This window comes from Semicossyphus pulcher, unplaced genomic scaffold (genome assembly GCF_022749685.1).
Source record: "Semicossyphus pulcher isolate SPU_LCO1_2020_fin unplaced genomic scaffold, fSemPul1.0.p SCAF_12, whole genome shotgun sequence".
NCBI classification, from domain to species: Eukaryota; Metazoa; Chordata; class Actinopteri; order Labriformes; family Labridae; genus Semicossyphus; species Semicossyphus pulcher.
The window spans coordinates 8,961,715-8,979,377 of NW_027211626.1; the positions used below are offsets into that span (position 1 = coordinate 8,961,715).

The 17,663-nt window shown below is 40.0% G+C and overlaps 2 protein-coding genes across 4 annotated transcripts in view; one reads left to right on the forward strand and one right to left on the reverse strand.

Annotated features, from left to right (window-relative positions):
* The window catches only part of zcchc24 (zinc finger, CCHC domain containing 24), a 42,872-nt gene extending 36,153 nt beyond the window's left edge, over nt 1-6,719 (reverse strand). Inside the window, exons 1-2 of the mRNA XM_069659146.1 lie at nt 6,254-6,719; nt 1,911-2,111 (exon numbers count right to left, since the gene is read on the reverse strand). Of these exons, the coding sequence (XP_069515247.1) occupies nt 1,911-2,111; nt 6,254-6,493 (441 nt within the window). The 5' untranslated portion in view covers nt 6,494-6,719. The remainder of the gene's footprint in view (nt 1-1,910; nt 2,112-6,253) is intronic.
* A 1,479-nt stretch (nt 6,720-8,198) lies between these two features.
* anxa11a (annexin A11a) lies at nt 8,199-17,074 on the forward strand. 3 transcript variants are annotated; one of them, XM_069658444.1, is made up of 15 exons: nt 8,199-8,342; nt 10,348-10,638; nt 11,148-11,230; nt 11,880-12,251; nt 12,438-12,525; nt 13,114-13,208; nt 13,550-13,663; nt 13,785-13,875; nt 14,166-14,245; nt 14,336-14,392; nt 14,523-14,616; nt 14,745-14,840; nt 15,973-16,031; nt 16,141-16,263; nt 16,375-17,074. In XM_069658444.1, the coding sequence occupies exons 2-15, from the start codon at nt 10,350-10,352 to the stop codon at nt 16,432-16,434; spliced, it is 1,701 nt and encodes a 566-aa protein (XP_069514545.1). In that variant the 5' UTR covers nt 8,199-8,342; nt 10,348-10,349; the 3' UTR covers nt 16,435-17,074. The 3 variants fall into 3 exon arrangements, with proteins under 3 accessions (XP_069514545.1, XP_069514546.1, XP_069514543.1); XM_069658445.1 differs by having other exon boundaries at nt 8,200-8,342; nt 12,027-12,251; XM_069658442.1 differs by lacking the exon at nt 8,199-8,342 and having other exon boundaries at nt 10,338-10,638.
* The last annotated feature ends 589 nt before the right edge of the window (nt 17,075-17,663 follow it).

The following is a 17,663-nucleotide window of genomic DNA, read 5'->3' on the forward strand; positions in this document are numbered from 1 at the left end:
GAGACCAGTCATCATATGTCATAAAGCGAGTCAAAGCATTTTAATCTCACATCTGCTCCTCATTACCCTTCCATGCAAAAGAAACTGGGGCTGGGGTTAGGCTTTTGCACCTCACCCAAGGGAAGGGAGAGAATAAAATAAAAGGGAGAGGCAGAAAAGAGAGGGAGAGGAGATTATTAGGCACCACAAGTCCAAGAAAAAAACAACTGTAAAAACAATTTCATACTTTCAAGGGAGAGTGCCATTGTGTTCCTCTCATGAAACCAGATCACTTCCAGGCGGCAGTCCCAGCGATGGAGTTTGCTTTACAAGGCGCGATATAACACCACAATGACAGATCCACCACAGCAATTTCATACTCCATTCCTTCCTCAACAACTCCAGAAACTAACACTTCACTTCTGCTTGAGTTACTTCAAGTTTTTCTCTCATTTACATGTAGAGGTTTAAAGAGATTGCACACCTGCACCAACCTGCAGTAACAAGTCAGACGACCAGGAAAGGAAGGAAGAAACAGGGCCTTCCTCCTAAAAAAGAAGGACCTCATTTAAAATACACTTACAGGAATCTTCTAAAACTCATAATTCTCCCGGTGCTCGCAGTAATGAGTTTATATTTTGGGAGATGACAGCAGCTGAGGTCACATTAGTCACACATTAGTGCTCCTAACCTCCACGCTAGACCTCAAGATGGATTAACCATGGTGCCTGAAAAAAAGCCTGCATCATAACCGACCGAATCATTTGGAAACTGGAAGGCAGGAAAAATGCAACTGTGACTTTGTGGATTCATAAAACCCCCTTTAGCTACATGTCAGAGAAGATTGCCTTTGTAAATGAGCCTTCAAAATATGCTAAAATGCTAACAAAGCTAACATGATCTGCTGCAGAGACAGCTAGACCTTTGACCCTTAAATTAGCCCAATGAAGTATATTTATCTAGGCTATAACGGATAGTTACTTGTACTGTAAAGATGTGGTGTCATATAGATGCACGCAAGCGCATGTATACACACACTCACACACACATGACTACTGAAACAGAGGCCAGCCTGTTTAACAAGTAGGTCAGAGCAGAGAGAGAGAGAGAGGGAGGAAGAGAGAGACAGAGAGACGGGCATTGGCTGGAGCAGAGACGGCTTTTGGTGCCATCATTGGCTTTAATTAACAAAAGACACTAAAGAAGTTTGAAGTGATAATCTCAAAGATTTTCATGTAAATATATGTCAGTTAAGTCACTATCTATCGCCGAATGTAGTAACACAATGGTGATTGAGCCTATGGCCCACTGATGAAAGCCTTTGCATTTGCAGTATATATATATATATGATTATGGACGGTGTGTCTGTGGCGACTTTGGCGAAACTAAATCACCATCAGCGCCCAGTTAGTGACGCGTTTTCCATCAGCCAGCAGTGGTTGGTCTGCCAGAGAGGGTAGGCGGAGCTAAGTGGCTGCTTTTCGGGTCTCTGCAAGTGTTGCGAGTAAACAGTAATCTACAATGGCTGAACAAACAAAGAAAAGATCGATGACTACAGATACAACTTCAAAAATAAGTGAAAATCCAAAGAAAAAGAAACAAATTCGACGCTCAGATGAAGCAAACAGTCTGAAAAGTTAAGCGACCGTCAGCGAAGAAAATCAAGAGTGACAACCGTAAGAAAGGAAGCCAAACGTAGACGCTTATTTGGGACGTATGAGCCCACAATTGCCTTTTATCGCCATAAGGTGCCGCCATATAGAAGAAACTGAGAACTTCGAGATTACAACTTGAAAGTCACACTTTATTGAAATGCAAAATAAGTTACTAAACAATTGCAAGGTATGTAAACCCATTAATATGGGATTTTCTGATGTAAAAGCTATCTGTGTCAGCTGGATTATGTAATATATGTGTGTACTGCGTCTCACCTGAGGGCAGTCTTTGATGTAATGGCCCTTGTTGAAGCACAGGTGGCACAGGTAGTTGGGTGGGGGTCTTTTGTTGGGTTTTCTTGGCTCTGAAGAAAGGGAGAGGTCTGAGAAATGGTCCGTCAGGGAGTTGAGTCCATCCACGATGTTGTTCAGGGAGCCATAGGGTGACACATTCTTGTACACGTTGTTGTTTAAGGCCTAAAAATATCAGACAAGATTCAATTTTAACAGAAAGATTTTGTGTTTACAATGTGTCAAGTATCACATTTTGCGCATAACATAAACACCACTCGAACCAAATATTTGTATAACTCACACTTGTGACTTGTTGACATAGAGTTTGCTGGACAATATTTCCACATATGATCACATGAAATGTTGCATGCCTGATTTGGAGTGTTAATACTTTGAGATAAATCACCAATTTCCGCTCCGAGTGCTCTCTGTCCTATTTTCTGTTGTGCAAAAAAAAAAAAAATGAAGGAAAAAACCCTCCAAGATCATTTCTCTCATTAAATTCAGAACATCTGGCGAGAGGCCCAGCTGTGCTCATGAGCTGGAAAAGTACTGAGCATGTCCACTGAGAAAAAGACAGGACTTTACAGAGGATGACTCATTGTAAACAAGATGGGAGGCATGTTCCCTCGCCAGCCTGGGGAACATCAGCACTGTCACCATGCACTGTTGGCGGCAAACTAACCATGGTCAGTGTTTGCAGCGTGCTCGGAGCCACAGAGCGCGGCGGTGCATGCCACAGGGCCCAGTGAATCCATAGAAGATGCCGTCTGAATATTAATAACAGGGAGAGCATTGCCTGCAGTCCCTTATTTCCCCTCTCATTCATGTCTTCCTCTGCTCAAAATTCAGTCCGGAAACGACAGAGAGGAATTGACCTCTGGGTTAAATTAAGCTGATTTTAGTGCAGACATCTTATTTTCAGATGACTAGGTTATAAAAAAACCCATGTAGACAAGTTTCTAAACAAACAATCTACTGTAGTCACCCGCCTTGAGATTTTAATAGTTCAACTGCACTAATAAATAATGTTTGACACTCTCAGCGAGTGCGTGGGCATGACGACATACACGATTTAACTCTTCCTCATCCCCGACAGTCGCGTCTCTTTGGTGCACAGGTTTGTGTCTGGGAAACGATGTTCCTGTTGATGTTTAACGTTGCACAGCACAGAAACTTTCGACTTGGCAACCTGACCAAGGCGGTGAGCCAAATCTTTATCTGCAGGCTGTGAGATTGTCTTGCTAACCAGCTCCAGCTTTGAAACTCATGTTCATTTATTACATGTAGTCATCGTAAATCAAGCGTTACGGCTCTGTAGTTCCTCAAGTTTTCCATCTGCAATGTGTTTTTAGCTTTGTGTATTACTGTGTTTTATCACTCTTGATGGAAATGAACAAGTTTGTGCGTATGCTCAACTGAAGCCTGAGTGCACAATGTTCAAGGGGACATATTTGCTATGCAATCAATTTCCTATAATTCTAATGTGTTTTTGCATCACGTTGGTTAAGTTTGCTTCGTTTTAAAAATTGTATACGTTTTAATGTAATTATTTTTCGGAGCCTCTCCTTCCTCCCGAAACGAACAAGCCGTTTTGCCATTCAAAGGTCAGACCTTAGCCACGTTTGGCTGACAGTATTTGGAGTGGCCGCGTAGCCCCTCCCCCACGTGGGGGAGTGGCTGCACTGCACTGTCACTCCAAAGTTGTAGAAAACATGGCTGCTCTGGAATCGGTTATTCGGCCTTATATGTACGAGCCAGGAGGTATCGGAACGTTAAGTTGAAATCTTGACAACGACATGATGACAAGCTAGTGCAAAAAGGCAGCCTGAGGTGAACGACGGTGAATGATGATTGGTCGATTTCAGCAAAAGCAAGGTTCTACGTAGAAACCTGCAGCTGTTCTGAACAGCCAATTTCAGAGGCGACCTTTTTAAAAATGTGATTCTGGAGAAACTTGAGCAATAAACACCCAAAAATGTGAAACCCATGCAAAATATGATTAAAAGATATGGCCCCTTTAAATCTGAACAAATATAAAGCAGGAGACTTTCCTCAGTAGATGTTCCTCACAGTTCTTCACTTTTGTCCCACTGTCAGGCCAAAGGAACTGATTTCACACACATCTGCTAATGGCGGGGTGAGACTGTTTGTTTATTTTGTGTGTCTGTGAGAGTGAAGAAGAGAGTGAGCAGGAGAGTGTGTTTATGTGTGTGCCGATTGATGTGTAAGACGTTGGCCAACACAATGAGGACAAAACTAGTACCATCATCAATCATTACACGTCTGTGTTAAGGCTGGACAATTGTAGATCAATAATCAAAGAGCTAGGGTCCAGGGATAATGTGTCACAGTGCCATTGTGTTTAAAACAGGGTTGTGGAAACTTTAAATGTCACTGATGTGAGGTAGAATACATTCCACATTCAGGGTTGGATAAATACAGAAGAGTTATCAATGCTCAAAATTCACATTTAAGTGTTTTACTTAGCCTGGAAGTCAATAATAAGGGAGAGAAAAGTAACAAACATTCCAAAAAAGCTGTCATCATCTCATGAGAATGTGGTAAGCATTCTTGACGTGTGCCACAATAAACAACAAATTCATCAATTTATCACAATTCCACTTCAATTAGACTGTTGTGTGATCCTCCACTGCAAAAACAACCACATTCTGCATTACTCATCTCATCATCAGATCTCTGCAGTGGTTTATTTTACTTGGCTTAGCCAGTAGAGTAAGTTGCAAAATGCCCCCCCACCACTCCACCCCTTAAACCGTTTCCAGACTGCATGAGTTCCCCCAGTTTGAAACACTTTATACTCATGCGGATTGAATGGCATTACACAATTGCGTGTAATGTATAACGTGCACACACCATTTTTCAGAGGGACTGTTTCATGTTAAATTACTTCAAAAGGCCTCTATGGTTACCAGCATAATAACGGACACCAGCTCTAGATGGTGAATATACACCATCCCTCCACTGCTAGTGTTTCAAACACAGAGCGTCAGAGTAACATAGATCTAAGAAACTCAGCTGCAGTGTAATCAACGCACTAGGAAGCTTGCTCTATATTCTTTACACTGCCACAGTGCCACTTTGCCTGCAGTATGTGATTAGTTTTCTGTGTTTGCTGCATGTATGTGTGTCTGGGTGAGGCTGAGGCGTGTGGTGGTGGTGGGGTCCTTTTTGCACTGTATGGTCTGCAGTATCAGGTTTGCGCCCTGCATACGTTATTAGCATGTTTGTCCCTAAAATTACACAGAGCTACAGAAATAGACAATATGTAAACAAGGATTGATTTTGTTTGCACAACCAGGTCTATTTGAAGACGGCAGAACTCAGCAGGCGGCTGCAGTGGCCTGCTCTCTCCAGACAGAGGCGTGCAGGGGACGTCTATTTCCATTTATTTTACCTCTATGATTAAACACAGTTTTAATTTGACCCATAACTTTTGATTATATGACAAACGTAATTACCCTCATTTTAAAAAAAAAATCTTTGGTGAAATCTATGGAGTCCAGGCTGTCTCTGTGTAAATGCCCTATCTGATCATTTTAATGTTTCTTTAACCTACTAAATGACTTTGTTTGCAACTTTGTGTTGCTGCAATTCTTGGCCAGGTTTCCCTTGTAGCAGATCTCTCGTCTCAATGGGACAAACCTGGTTAAATAAAGGTTAAATATATATAAAATGAATAAATAAAAGTGGGAAAGGGAATCTAGTTTTCAATATAAAGAAACATAAAAAATAGCTATTTAAAAATCTTGTAACATCTCGCTTGCTTTAAGCTTTAATGAGCTTGCCTATTTAAATTTCTTATTTAAAAAAAATCAGGAATGTTCCTGCACTAGGAGCAGAATTGAAGTACTAGTAATTGAGTTCAATATGACACTAATAAATTCTATTGTAGTGACTACCTCCTGAGTAATAATGATCTTACTGTAGTATTCTTATGGTCAAACATTTGTGCTAAAATTTGCAGTGATATTTACAGTAGCCTGTTTCCTTTCTGCGTTTTATAAAGCTTGATAAAACTTCTATTAAATGTGATTATATTTCGTTTAGAAGCAACAATAATGAAAAGTATAAAACCCTACAATGTTGATTTAATAAGACCCTTAAAAGTTATTGTCCATATTAGAAATAGCACGGCGGTTCTGTTTATCCTACCAGAATAGCCCATGCTGTACATGTTAAAACATTTGCTGCACAGACGTGCAACAGTCAACGTATCAATCAAGTCGGTTTCTTACTGTAGCAAATTCAACCACAATCGTAAATACCCCTGATATGTTTGCCATATGCATGCCATGTTTCACCTCATTCCGCTGCAGCTGAAAGAAGTTGTTGAGATAGTTGGAGTTCAGGGAAGAGCTCAAGTCCGCTGCTGCGGGAGTCTTGCTGAAATTGAGATCCGGGTGGGAAGAGTTGGGTTCGGGTCTGAAAGCGTCAAAAGCGCTGGTCTGGTGGGGGTCTTGTAAGGAAAGATAGACCCAGTTGAGAAGTTGCGCAGGCTGGTACACGGAGGCACTCGTGTCTATGGCAGACAACAAGCTCATCTTTCAATTCAAATGGCTAAACTGGATTTTCCACCGCTGATTCTTGGACTGGTCTCAACTCTTTTGCCGTCTTGCTTTTCCGTTCCTGTACCCCGGCTGATGGCAAGTGCTCCTTTTCTCTTGCCGTACTGGGCCCTGTCCTCCTCACGCCGGGAGCCTCGTCCCAGTTTGATGTTACTCAAAAGTCATTGCGCTAGCATGTCAGTATAAAAAGTTTTCCCCTGCTCCCCATGGTCCGCTATCTGCCTTTATTGCAGCAGGGCAGATAGAGCAGCTTTGAATATGTAATGAAGGCGGCTCTACGTCACCGAGGACGCTGGCCAATCAACGTCCGAGTTTCATGAATATTCATTGATAGCCCACTGGATAAGACAAACTGTTCAACTGCCCATTCTGACTCTTCAGCCCAACTGTTCAGCTTCACCAGCCGATAAATTAATATCCTACCACAAAGATAGTGCAGTTACTTAATCTAATCAGTTTACAAACGGTGTTTGAGCCATTCAGTGATTAATTATTAGCGTCCTTATTATTAGCGAACTTCTTCTCTTAGCCTAAAATTTACCACCAACATATGTTGTGTCTGTAGGTGTTGAAAAGTGGTTCGTGTGGGTGAGTGTGTGAGAGAGAGGGGGTGGGAATAGGTGTTTTGTGTATTCAAGGACAGAAATGTGTAGTTGCACTTAACTGACATTGTGTGATTAGTGCCATGTCTTGACTTATGTTGATTTTAACCAGGCATTTGATCTTTAGGTCAAGGGTTAAATGTATAAGAGCAATGCTTAAATCCTAAAAAAAAAAGTGTCATAAATATAGTATAGCCATCTAAAAAATGTTTACTTGCAACAAGAAAAAACATGGTCTCTTGGTGAATGACCTTCAACAGAAATTACTGATCAATAGTCAACTAATCAATCGATGAAAAACAGCATATCAACACTTGCCCAATGCCTCCCTCCCACTCTCTGATGCACTGTAATAAGAATGTCCCAACCTGACGGTAGCAGACAGGCCATTTTGGTATAATGAAAGCTTTAAAAATGGCTCCCTCTCGTGGCAGATGCCCTTATCATACACACTTCAGTTGTTTAATTCCCAACATTATATCATACAAAAGTTAGAAAAGCACCCTGAATCAGCTTTATTCTTGTGTTTCTTTTATATAATGAACCAATTTTGGAAACTTCAGAAACAGAATCGAGGTTTATTGCTAAGTAGGTTTACACATACAAGGAATTTGTTTTGATGCAGAACAATTAACACAGAACTAGAATAAAAATAAGTAAAAGACTCAAATAGAACAAGATGAAAATTAAAAAGACAATAAGAATAAAAAATATATACATTATATAAAAAAAATAAACAGGTGTAATTAAAAACGTTTTGAGTGAATTGATATATATAGAGATATATTATGAAATGTATTTAACATAAATCCACCAGTTTATATTCTACAAAAAATACTAATAATAAGTAATTGTGTGTCTGTGTGACAGTAAACACAAAATAATGGGCGTTTTAGTTTAATTTTAGATTTAGAAGGGCTTACCTGGGCAGGAAACTATTCTTGTTAGGCAACACACCTGTAAAATTATGAACCTATTGTTACATATGACGCAGGTGTGTCACATTTTCCATCATGTCATTGATATTCATGTATGTTAGTTTGTTGTATTGACTGTTGTCACATGGTAAGAGGACGACTGGCTGTCACTGCTGCTGACGGGCAGATGGGTGGGTTCCCTAAATGGAAAGTATGAGTCCCACCCACACCAGTCGTTAAATACAGTCAATACTGAGACTGGTCAAGAAAATACGTCTTCCAGGAAGAGACTACGAGCAGACTAAAGTAAGTGCTAAAATCAAACAACTACTCAAACAGGCCGAGCTAGACTTTATTAATGCTATATAAGCTCACGTTACAAGTTAAGTTTGTTTATGTGGCAACTATTTTTGGACTCATTTAGTGGCTCAACGTTTCTCTGCTGTTCCCGACGCTGCCGTTAGCATGCCAACGTTTTTACAGGAGGTTCACAGAAGAAACCGTTTAAGGCAATCGAATACTCGTAGCTTCCCTTTGCTAGCAGAGTTTGTTAGCTTGTTTCGGTTATTTATAGTTAGTTAGCTTGCTTGCTTTAACTTAGCTACAGATAAAGTAGGGCGTAGGGCTAAGTTGACAGGGCTTATCTAGCCATATTATGTAAATTCCACTGGGAGGTAACTTTGCCTGGTTTCAATAGGAGACTTGTACAGGCCTGAAGCAGCCTTGTATTAGCCAGCCAACTCTTCCAAACGATACTTTAGCTCGTGCTAAGCTAATTGTTTTTACTTTATGTACAGCATATCGTTAAATTAATCCGTGCAAGTTACTCACCAGCCATTAGCAACTAGCTAAATGATTTTGTAACATCCTGTGTTTGAGCAACCTAGCATGCAATCAGTTTTTAACTGTATTCCTTTGAGCCACTCCTTTTTTATTTACTTGAATGATCATAGAAAAGAAAGTAATTACATAAATACCGGAAGTACTAGTTTGTAGTTATTTACAGTAATTTTGTAGTCAGTGATTATGGGAAAACTGGTCACATCCGTGACAAATTAATTCACAAATATTGTTTAGTTTATAACCCATGAATTCATCTGTAAAACAGTATTAGAGATAAGTTTTAAAAGCAAGTGAACTGACACACCTAGTATTAAACAGATGCCGATAAGTCATGCCGATATGTCATTCTCAAGCCATAATCTGCAGATACCGATAACGCAGCAATAATATTGTGAATCCCTAATTGTGACAATTTAGGAGGTAGTTATCTTTATTAGCACCCCAGCTCCCAAAGCAAATATGGCTTTGCACAGGTGTCAGGTTTTGCAGCTGTGCATTGTGGTTTTGTAAGTTCACAGTGTGAGGTGTTGAAGTTAGTAGATGTGATGTTTAGCACGTACAAGAGCAATTGAATGTGATGGAATAAAGCCTGAAGATTTCACTCTAAAAAAAAAAAAAAAAAAACTACTTTTCTTCTGACCAAATATATTGTAACTATATAATAACTGTTGATATATTTCACAATGGCACTTTGAGTCAACATCACTACTATTGTGTTTGCCATCGGTAGCAGGGCCTGAGGGGGCAGTGTGTAAGAGGTTAGGAGTGTTTATTTAACGCAGCAGTCACTGTGACTGTGGATACCTTTTGCCTACAAAGATCTATTAGAAGGTTATATTACCTGTCCTGTGTGCTTATTCAGACACAGCAATGCCTCTCTCTGTCCATAAATGCAAAGCAAAGAAGACTGTTCCTAATAAGTGCACTGAGTACAGTTTTACCATGGAACAAGTCCACCTCTTTGAACACAGGCTTTTCATAGAAGCTTAAAGAAAAAGGAAAGTTTCCTCACTACCCCACCACTTAAAAATGTTTCAATGACTCAACAGCCTTGAAATGAGGAGGTTGCCCTATATTTAATTGCAGTGACACTTACATCCCTACATGTAAAGGCAAAAACTGGATAGATTTCTAACTCAGCTCAAATTAGGACGATTGCATAGATCTAGAAGGAGAATCAGTTGAACTGGCCTGCAGTTTGCCTGTTAGTATATTTAAAAAGCACAACAGTCAAGGAACATATCCTAAAGATTATATTTATGTCCACTGTGACAACCAAACAATACCAACGTTTTTCAGTGGAGACATGCTGCACCAGTTCTGGAAAATTCAGATTGTGGTGTTATGTCTTTCTGGCCTTTACCAACAGATAAAGTATTTAAGATGGCTACAAAGAATGATTCTTAAATTTTTAATTATTGATCACACTTGGAGTTCTTTGATTAATGATTGCGTTTTATGTTTAAAGCCATGAGCTACCCCGGATACCCACCTCAAGCAGGCGGATACCCACCACAGCCTGGGGCTTACCCTCCACAACCTGGTGCTTACCCACCTCAGCCTGGAGCTTACCCTCCTCAAGCAGGAGGCTACCCACAGCAGCCAAGCGGCTATCCTCCACAAGCTGGTGGCTATCCTCCACAAGCTGGTGGCTATCCACCACAGGCAGGAGGCTATCCACCACAGGCAGGAGGCTATCCGCCACAGGCAGGAGGCTATCCACCGCAAGCTGGGGGCTACCCGCAGGCACCACCCCCAGGTAAGCCATCACTCAACACTGTTAAAGAAATACATTTTGAGAAATGCTTAAAATAGTGTTGGATGACTTTTAAGCTATGGCCAGTGGCTACTTTGCTTTCCATGATTATAATGTACCTGCAGAAAAACTGAGTTGAGGTGATACTCAGTGTTTTGATCAAGGTATACTAGTGCCTATTTTAGAAAGAGTGACTCAGTAGGGTTGTTTTTGTAGGCAACAGAGATCATGAGACTAATAGTTAACCAAATGGAATTTTCTTTCCCAAAAACAAACAAACCACTGCCGTTGCTATGAGAAAAAAAGTCACACAGCCCATCGTTCACATAGTACTCCCATTCTCTGTCCAGCACTTTTCCACCTACCTGTTAACTAGTTGGAACATGAGTAAAAGGAAGTTCCAGTGAGAAGGATCTTTCCCACCGCTTGATTCTAGTATTCTCAATTCATTTGCATCATTACATTGCATCCTCAACTTTTCTGAATAGCTTTGTCTTTGTTTTCTTCTGCAGGCAGCTGGGGAGGTGGCCCTGCTGGTGGATATCCCTCAATTGGTCTTGGCAGCTTATCCAACCCTGGATACAATGCTGGCATGGTGAGTTTAGCTTACAAATTACCCCGTTCCTCTGCACCCTGAAAATTCCTAATAGATATGTAGAACTATGTCACCAGATAATTGCATTGAATATTCCAGTTAGAATGAGTTACACAGCCATTCATGGAATATCACATCCTTTCACGTTACGGTAAGACTTTTCCAAAGTCTAAATCTAAAAACTCTCCCAACGCCATTTTCTTTGTCAGCTTCTCTTTGAAAGTCTTTTGCATGAAAAGAACAGTCACGTACTTCATCCTTATCCATGCTCCTTGAACCTATCAATCTTTTGCAACTTTTGTATCCCTTTTGATTTTCCTGATTCATTCTCTTGTTTATGCTGTTTTTTCATTTGTATTAGCTGATTGCAAAGCATGGCCACACTTTTTTTGGATACTAATTTTATATTATTTTACCAGGAAAAACCTCAAAACATGAGGAAACTAACTTCAGTTTCTCCTCTGAAGTTAGTTCCAGGATAAAGCATATTAACTTGAAAATTTGTTAAAGATTTTCAAATGAATCAGTCTAAACAAACAAATCTAAATCTTAATCCAAAAACGGTGTGACTAGCTACAAGCTCTTTGCTTAATAACCTCCTCGAGGGTTTGTGCACATTTTATGAGTTGCTAATCTTTCCAAATCACAGGCCAACCAGATCTCTGCAGGCATGGGGGGATATCCCCCAAATCCATCCATGTTCGCCCAAGCCCCTGGGGGGTACCCACCCGCACCTCAGCCTAGCGGGTATGGTGCCCCCCTCCCTAACCAACAGTCATATGGCCTCTACCCACAGCCAGGAGGGCCCATGCAGCAGCCCCAAGGTCCAGGGATGGGCTACCCAGGTCAGCCTGGCCAGCCAATGCCCGGATACCCCCGCGCACCATCACCCAACCCGCCCATGGCTGGTTATGGAGCAGCACCAGCACCCATGCCAGGGTACCCAAAGGTCCCGTCACCAAATCCATCCATGCCAGCCTACGGAGGAGGAGGAGCCATGCCAATAGCTCCAGCTATTAATGTAAGAAGCACTGAAAATACTTTTGGGCCCATTTTTAGATTAAAAGATGGAATTTATCTTTTATGTTGTCTTCTTATTAATATATTCTTATTATGTCTCTTACACCAGCATACTTTTACAATGTGATGTTTAAAACTGAGTGAAGTTATACTTGTTGTAACTTGTTTTACTGTATTGTATCCTCAGAGAGGATTCAGGGGAACAATCAGGGACTTTCCTGGAGCCGATCCACTCAAAGACGTGGACGTCCTGAGGAAGGCAATGAAGGGCTTTGGTGAGTGCAGCAGACAGAACCTGTGAAGGATTGCTACATGTTATTTTCTGAGGTGTAATGATGCACATGATGCACTGGATGTTGTCCATTTAGAAAGTTCTGTTTTAACTGTATTCCTTTGAGCCACTTCTTATTTATTTAGTTGAATGATTAGCTGTAAGGGTCATAAAGAACAAAGTTATTAAATGATAACTGTAATTACTCTTAATTGTCTTTTCCAGGATAGTTTGTAGCCATTTGTGATTATTGGAAAATTGGTCACATCCATAACAAAAGTATTCACAAATATAGTTTAGTCCTTTATGAGCACAAAACACTTGATATTTAATATTATAAGCCATGAATTCATATATCTATAAAGGAACATAGATACTGGATAAACAGATTTACATGTATTAAATGTGATACATATTAGATAAAGAATTTCTTTAGTTAAGGACAGCATTTTTCTACAGATAGAAGCTATTGTACTTGTATATTTTTAGTATGAATGTAATTTGTAAGTACAAATTATGTTTTAAATTGGAAATTAATCTTTCTTTATCTTTAAACTGTATCTGATTTGACTTTATGGTCTGCTCTGTTTAGGAACTGATGAGCAAGCCATCATTGATTTACTGGGGAGTCGCTCCAACAAGCAGCGTGTGCCGTTGCTCCGCTCCTACAAAACAGCCTATGGCAAGGTAACATTCTTTCTGTACTCACTGTTAAGTTGAGATGTTGTTAATGTGCTACCTTATCCCATTTTCTATTAGGAGAGTATGTTACTTTTTACCAAAGTAATTTTGTTTAAAAGTCCAGAAACACACCGATATAGAATCCTCTGTGGCTTAGTTTACATTACCTAGCTGTGCATAATGGTGACAAGCAGACAACAGGTGCTGGTGCTGCCAGTAAATGGAGCTGGGATTGGATGTCCTCAGGCTCAGAGCTCATTATAGCTACGCCACAGAGCTGCAGAACACGTTTCACAGCAGCAGTTAATGATGGTGTAGAGTTATTCCAAGCATGTTTCCATTTTCAGGATCTGATTAAGGACCTGCATTCAGAACTCTCTGGGGACTTCAGGAAGCTCGTCATGGCCACGCTGAAGAGCCCATCTGAGTTTGATGCCTATGAGCTCAACAGTGCCATAAAGGTAGGGATTTATTCTCATAAAATGTTAGCAATTTATTGAATTATTTGTAGGAAGAATTTTGGCCACTACAAGGCAAGAGGATCAGGTTGTCAGATTATCATTGCTCTGTCTCCTTTCACAGGGAGCTGGAACTGATGAAGCCTGCCTGATAGAGATCCTGTCTTCCCGCTCCAACGCTGAAATCAAGGAGATAAACCGTATTTACAAACAAGGTGAGATGCCTCAAGGCAGTTAATGCATTGCTTTCCCCTTCTGCTGTGATATCCTTTATCACAGAATCCAGACAGAGTTTTATTGCATCAGTGGATTTCCTCAGTGTTGCAAGATCTGGGTATTCCCATAGTATAGTATATGTGGATGTTGTGTATAGGAATCTGTGTTATTTATAATGGTTACATAGTAATTTACAGTTTAAGTTTCAGCCTTCAAAAGTAAAAAAAATAGTTTGAATCTGAATCTTTTTGTTTTTGGTTGTTTCTATAATCACTTTTCTACCTTTCAGAATACAAGAAGACACTGGAGGATGCCATTACTGGAGATACCTCAGGCCACTTCCGCAGGCTCCTGGTCTCTCTCGCTCAGGTACGAGATACAAATGAATAACCTGTATACCTGACAACTATTAGCAACTGCTTTCTGATTTAATGAGAGATGTTGTTTCTCATTTTGTAGGGTAATCGTGACGAACGAGAAAACGTTGACATCTCTCTGGCTAAACAGGATGCTCAGGTAAAAGCTGCTTGAGTCTCATTAATAATTTATGATTTGCCTGTAACTTGGGGGTTCATTTATTGTTAATTACTTGACCTGTTGGTTGCAATGACATGTCCATTTGTAAACATTGCTGGTCTTCTTACAGGCTCTGTATTCTGCTGGAGAAAACAAGCTGGGAACAGATGAGTCCAAATTTAACGCTATATTGTGTGCCAGGAGCAAATCCCATCTCAGAGCAGGTAATCTCACTGAGGTCATGTTCACAGGCATAATCTGACACCTATAGATGGCTAACTGAGAGCAATGTTTTAACAAAGGTTTTATTTGCTATATAACTGATTGTTTGTGGGTATGTGTGTGTGTTTAGTGTTCCTTGAGTACCAGCACATGTGTGGCAGAGATATCGAGAAGAGCATCGGCAGGGAGATGTCCGGAGACCTTGAGAGTGGCATGGTGGCAGTGGGTAAGAATAGACACACACAACTATTCAAAGGTCACACCCATGTATTGTGTTAGTCAGAATCTGCTCCACATAATTAATTCATGATGAGTGTAGAGTGTGCTTGTCTAAGTACATGTTTGACGTAACATTCAACCATTAAACATTGTCCATGCTCTTTATATTACACTGTGTTTCATATGAACATTTAAGTTGATGCAGCAACAGAGGAACTGCTTGTGTTAAATGCATAATATATTTTTTCCCCTCTTTTTGGCCAACATCTCTCAGGGTTATGGTACAGTAACCTGTTTTTCAGTGTGTCTGAATTATTCCATCTGTTTTGCATACCCAGACTATGTTTTCATTGTGAGGTGGTGTGCACTGCAGTGTTTGCCATTGTTTTTGATGCTGTGTTTCATGTGACTCTTCTGGGCAGTGTTTTTGTTAAGAATTCACATTTGTATTTTTTTTAAATACAACTTTATTTAAAGCTGCATCAACCAATAAAAGGCTACTATGTGGTAGAAAAGACCAGAAATGAGCCCTGGCTTCATATCGTCCTCTCAATGTATATTATAGCAAAGCATGTTTGTACATGCCTGTACATCTGGGGAAATGCCGAGCATCATTATCACCCAATGGTGGTCGTGATTTCTGCAACCTGATAAAAGTATATCTAATACTTACTCTCCTTTTAGTTCTGTCTGTGTGTTCTCCACCAACACCAATAAAATATATCGCTCTTTCTTGGTGCTGGACAAGTAAAATACAGATTATCAGAGCATGTTTGCTGAACACGGCTCCTGACGGCAGTGTAGTAGGTGTTTTGATGAAATTGGTAGACTGAACCAGATGGTGCTCAGTAAACTCAGTAGATGCGCATAAAGGTTTATTACAGATGACCTTTCTTCTGAGTCCACACAGTCATTCAATGAAATAGGTAAATATTGGCTAATGCAGCTTTAAAACTCTTGTTGCTATCCTGTTACGTTCCTTTGGTTTAGTTCACCTTTCAGATGACACATTAGGTGTTTTTGTTTTCATCATTCTCACCTTGCAGTGATGAAATTAAAGTGTGTTCTATGCATTGATCTCATGCGTAATGTCGTGATCTATTATATATTTTAAGTAATAAGTATTTTCTCTCTTGCAGTGAAGTGTATTAAGAACACACCCGCCTACTTTGCTGAGAGGCTTTACAAGGCCATGAAGGTGAGAGTCTGTTTTGTCTTCAGTACATTACTGAAGAAGTGCAACATAATATCTCATTTATGTCACCCTCATTGTGGTTTTGTACTTGAATTTGTGTGCATGTGTGTAGGGAGCCGGGACCAAAGACAGAACCCTGATCCGGATCATGGTCACCCGTTCTGAGGTGGACATGCTGGATATCCGCCAGGAGTATATTAAAAATTACGGCAAGTCGCTGTACACACACATCTCTGTAAGTATCTTTATCATATAGTGGATTTTGGATATTTAAAAGCAACAAGTACTAATAGTTTTGTGGGACCGAGCTCTTAATGATTTGCTTCTGCATCGGTTTCATGGACAGGGAGACACATCTGGAGACTACAAGAAGCTCCTCCTCAAGTTCTGTGGCGGCAGCGACTGAAAAGGGAACAGTGGCTACTATATTCTGGAAAGTTACTATATCAATGTCTTGCTTATCTATATGCACTATAAACGAACCGCAAACCTTCTTGCAATGCCAGTGCTTTCAATGCAACGTTTACCTTGTTTTAAAGACCTCGATATTGCCACATATTGCTTCTTTTCTATACACTATGCACTAAAGGTTTTTATATTTTTCACTTGTCATATCTTTGCTGGGTATTTGAGCTTGATATTCATGGTGAAGCCATACAATCAATGTGCTACAGGTGACATTTGAATTTTAAGAGCTATATATTTTTGAGATATTTTATTTCATTTGTGCCAATATAATCAGATATGTAATCATGTCTGGCCATTTTACCAGCTAATTTCTGATGTTCAGCAAAGCTGAATAAAGTATGAGATGTAGAATACATAGCAGCTAAGTACCAAAGTTGTCTATTCATGTTTGCGATTGTATAATCTCATCTATATTTTGTCTAGACTTTACTTTTTGTTCATTATAGTTTGCTGTATGTGCAACAGATGCTTTATTTTGTATACCTGCTGTTGTAGCCTGTAAAAGTTAAGCATCACATTTCATAATTTGTTGGTGATTTAATCTTCATAAGTCTCTGAAAATAAACTTTGAGAATGCACACTGGAGGTTTATTACATCGCAAATAGATTGTAATAATTCTTTTTTCAACAAACATACAAACAGGCCTTGTTTAAATATCTATTTATCTATCCATCTATTTACCCATCATACCCTTAACAAAGGGATATGCTGTATCTGTTTTTCATCAGATTGCACATTAACCCATCATGATCCTCCCATAGTGTTTTGACCTTCTCATGACTGCTGTGAATCTCTATAGCTTAATATTACATTTCCTTTTCCAGTAGAGGGCAGTGACGCCTTCACCCTCGGCTGCTACACCATAAGTGGGAATTTCAACAAGCAGAGCTTCTCACAAATTCTCAGATGAAGAGATAAATCACCATATGATGGCATTCGATCAATAACTATAGAAACAATTCATTTAAAATTCAAGGCAACACAAAAAATGACCTCATTCTCTGACACTGAATATATTTAAAGTCTCACAGTCAGGGCCAAACCTATGGGTGATGACTCTTAAACACACAGCCTTTCACTTAATCAATACAGATACATACCTTCTCTTCCCTCGAGGGGTGTGAGGCCAGCGTGCCTGGCTGCACATGGAGCTCTAGATACCTTAT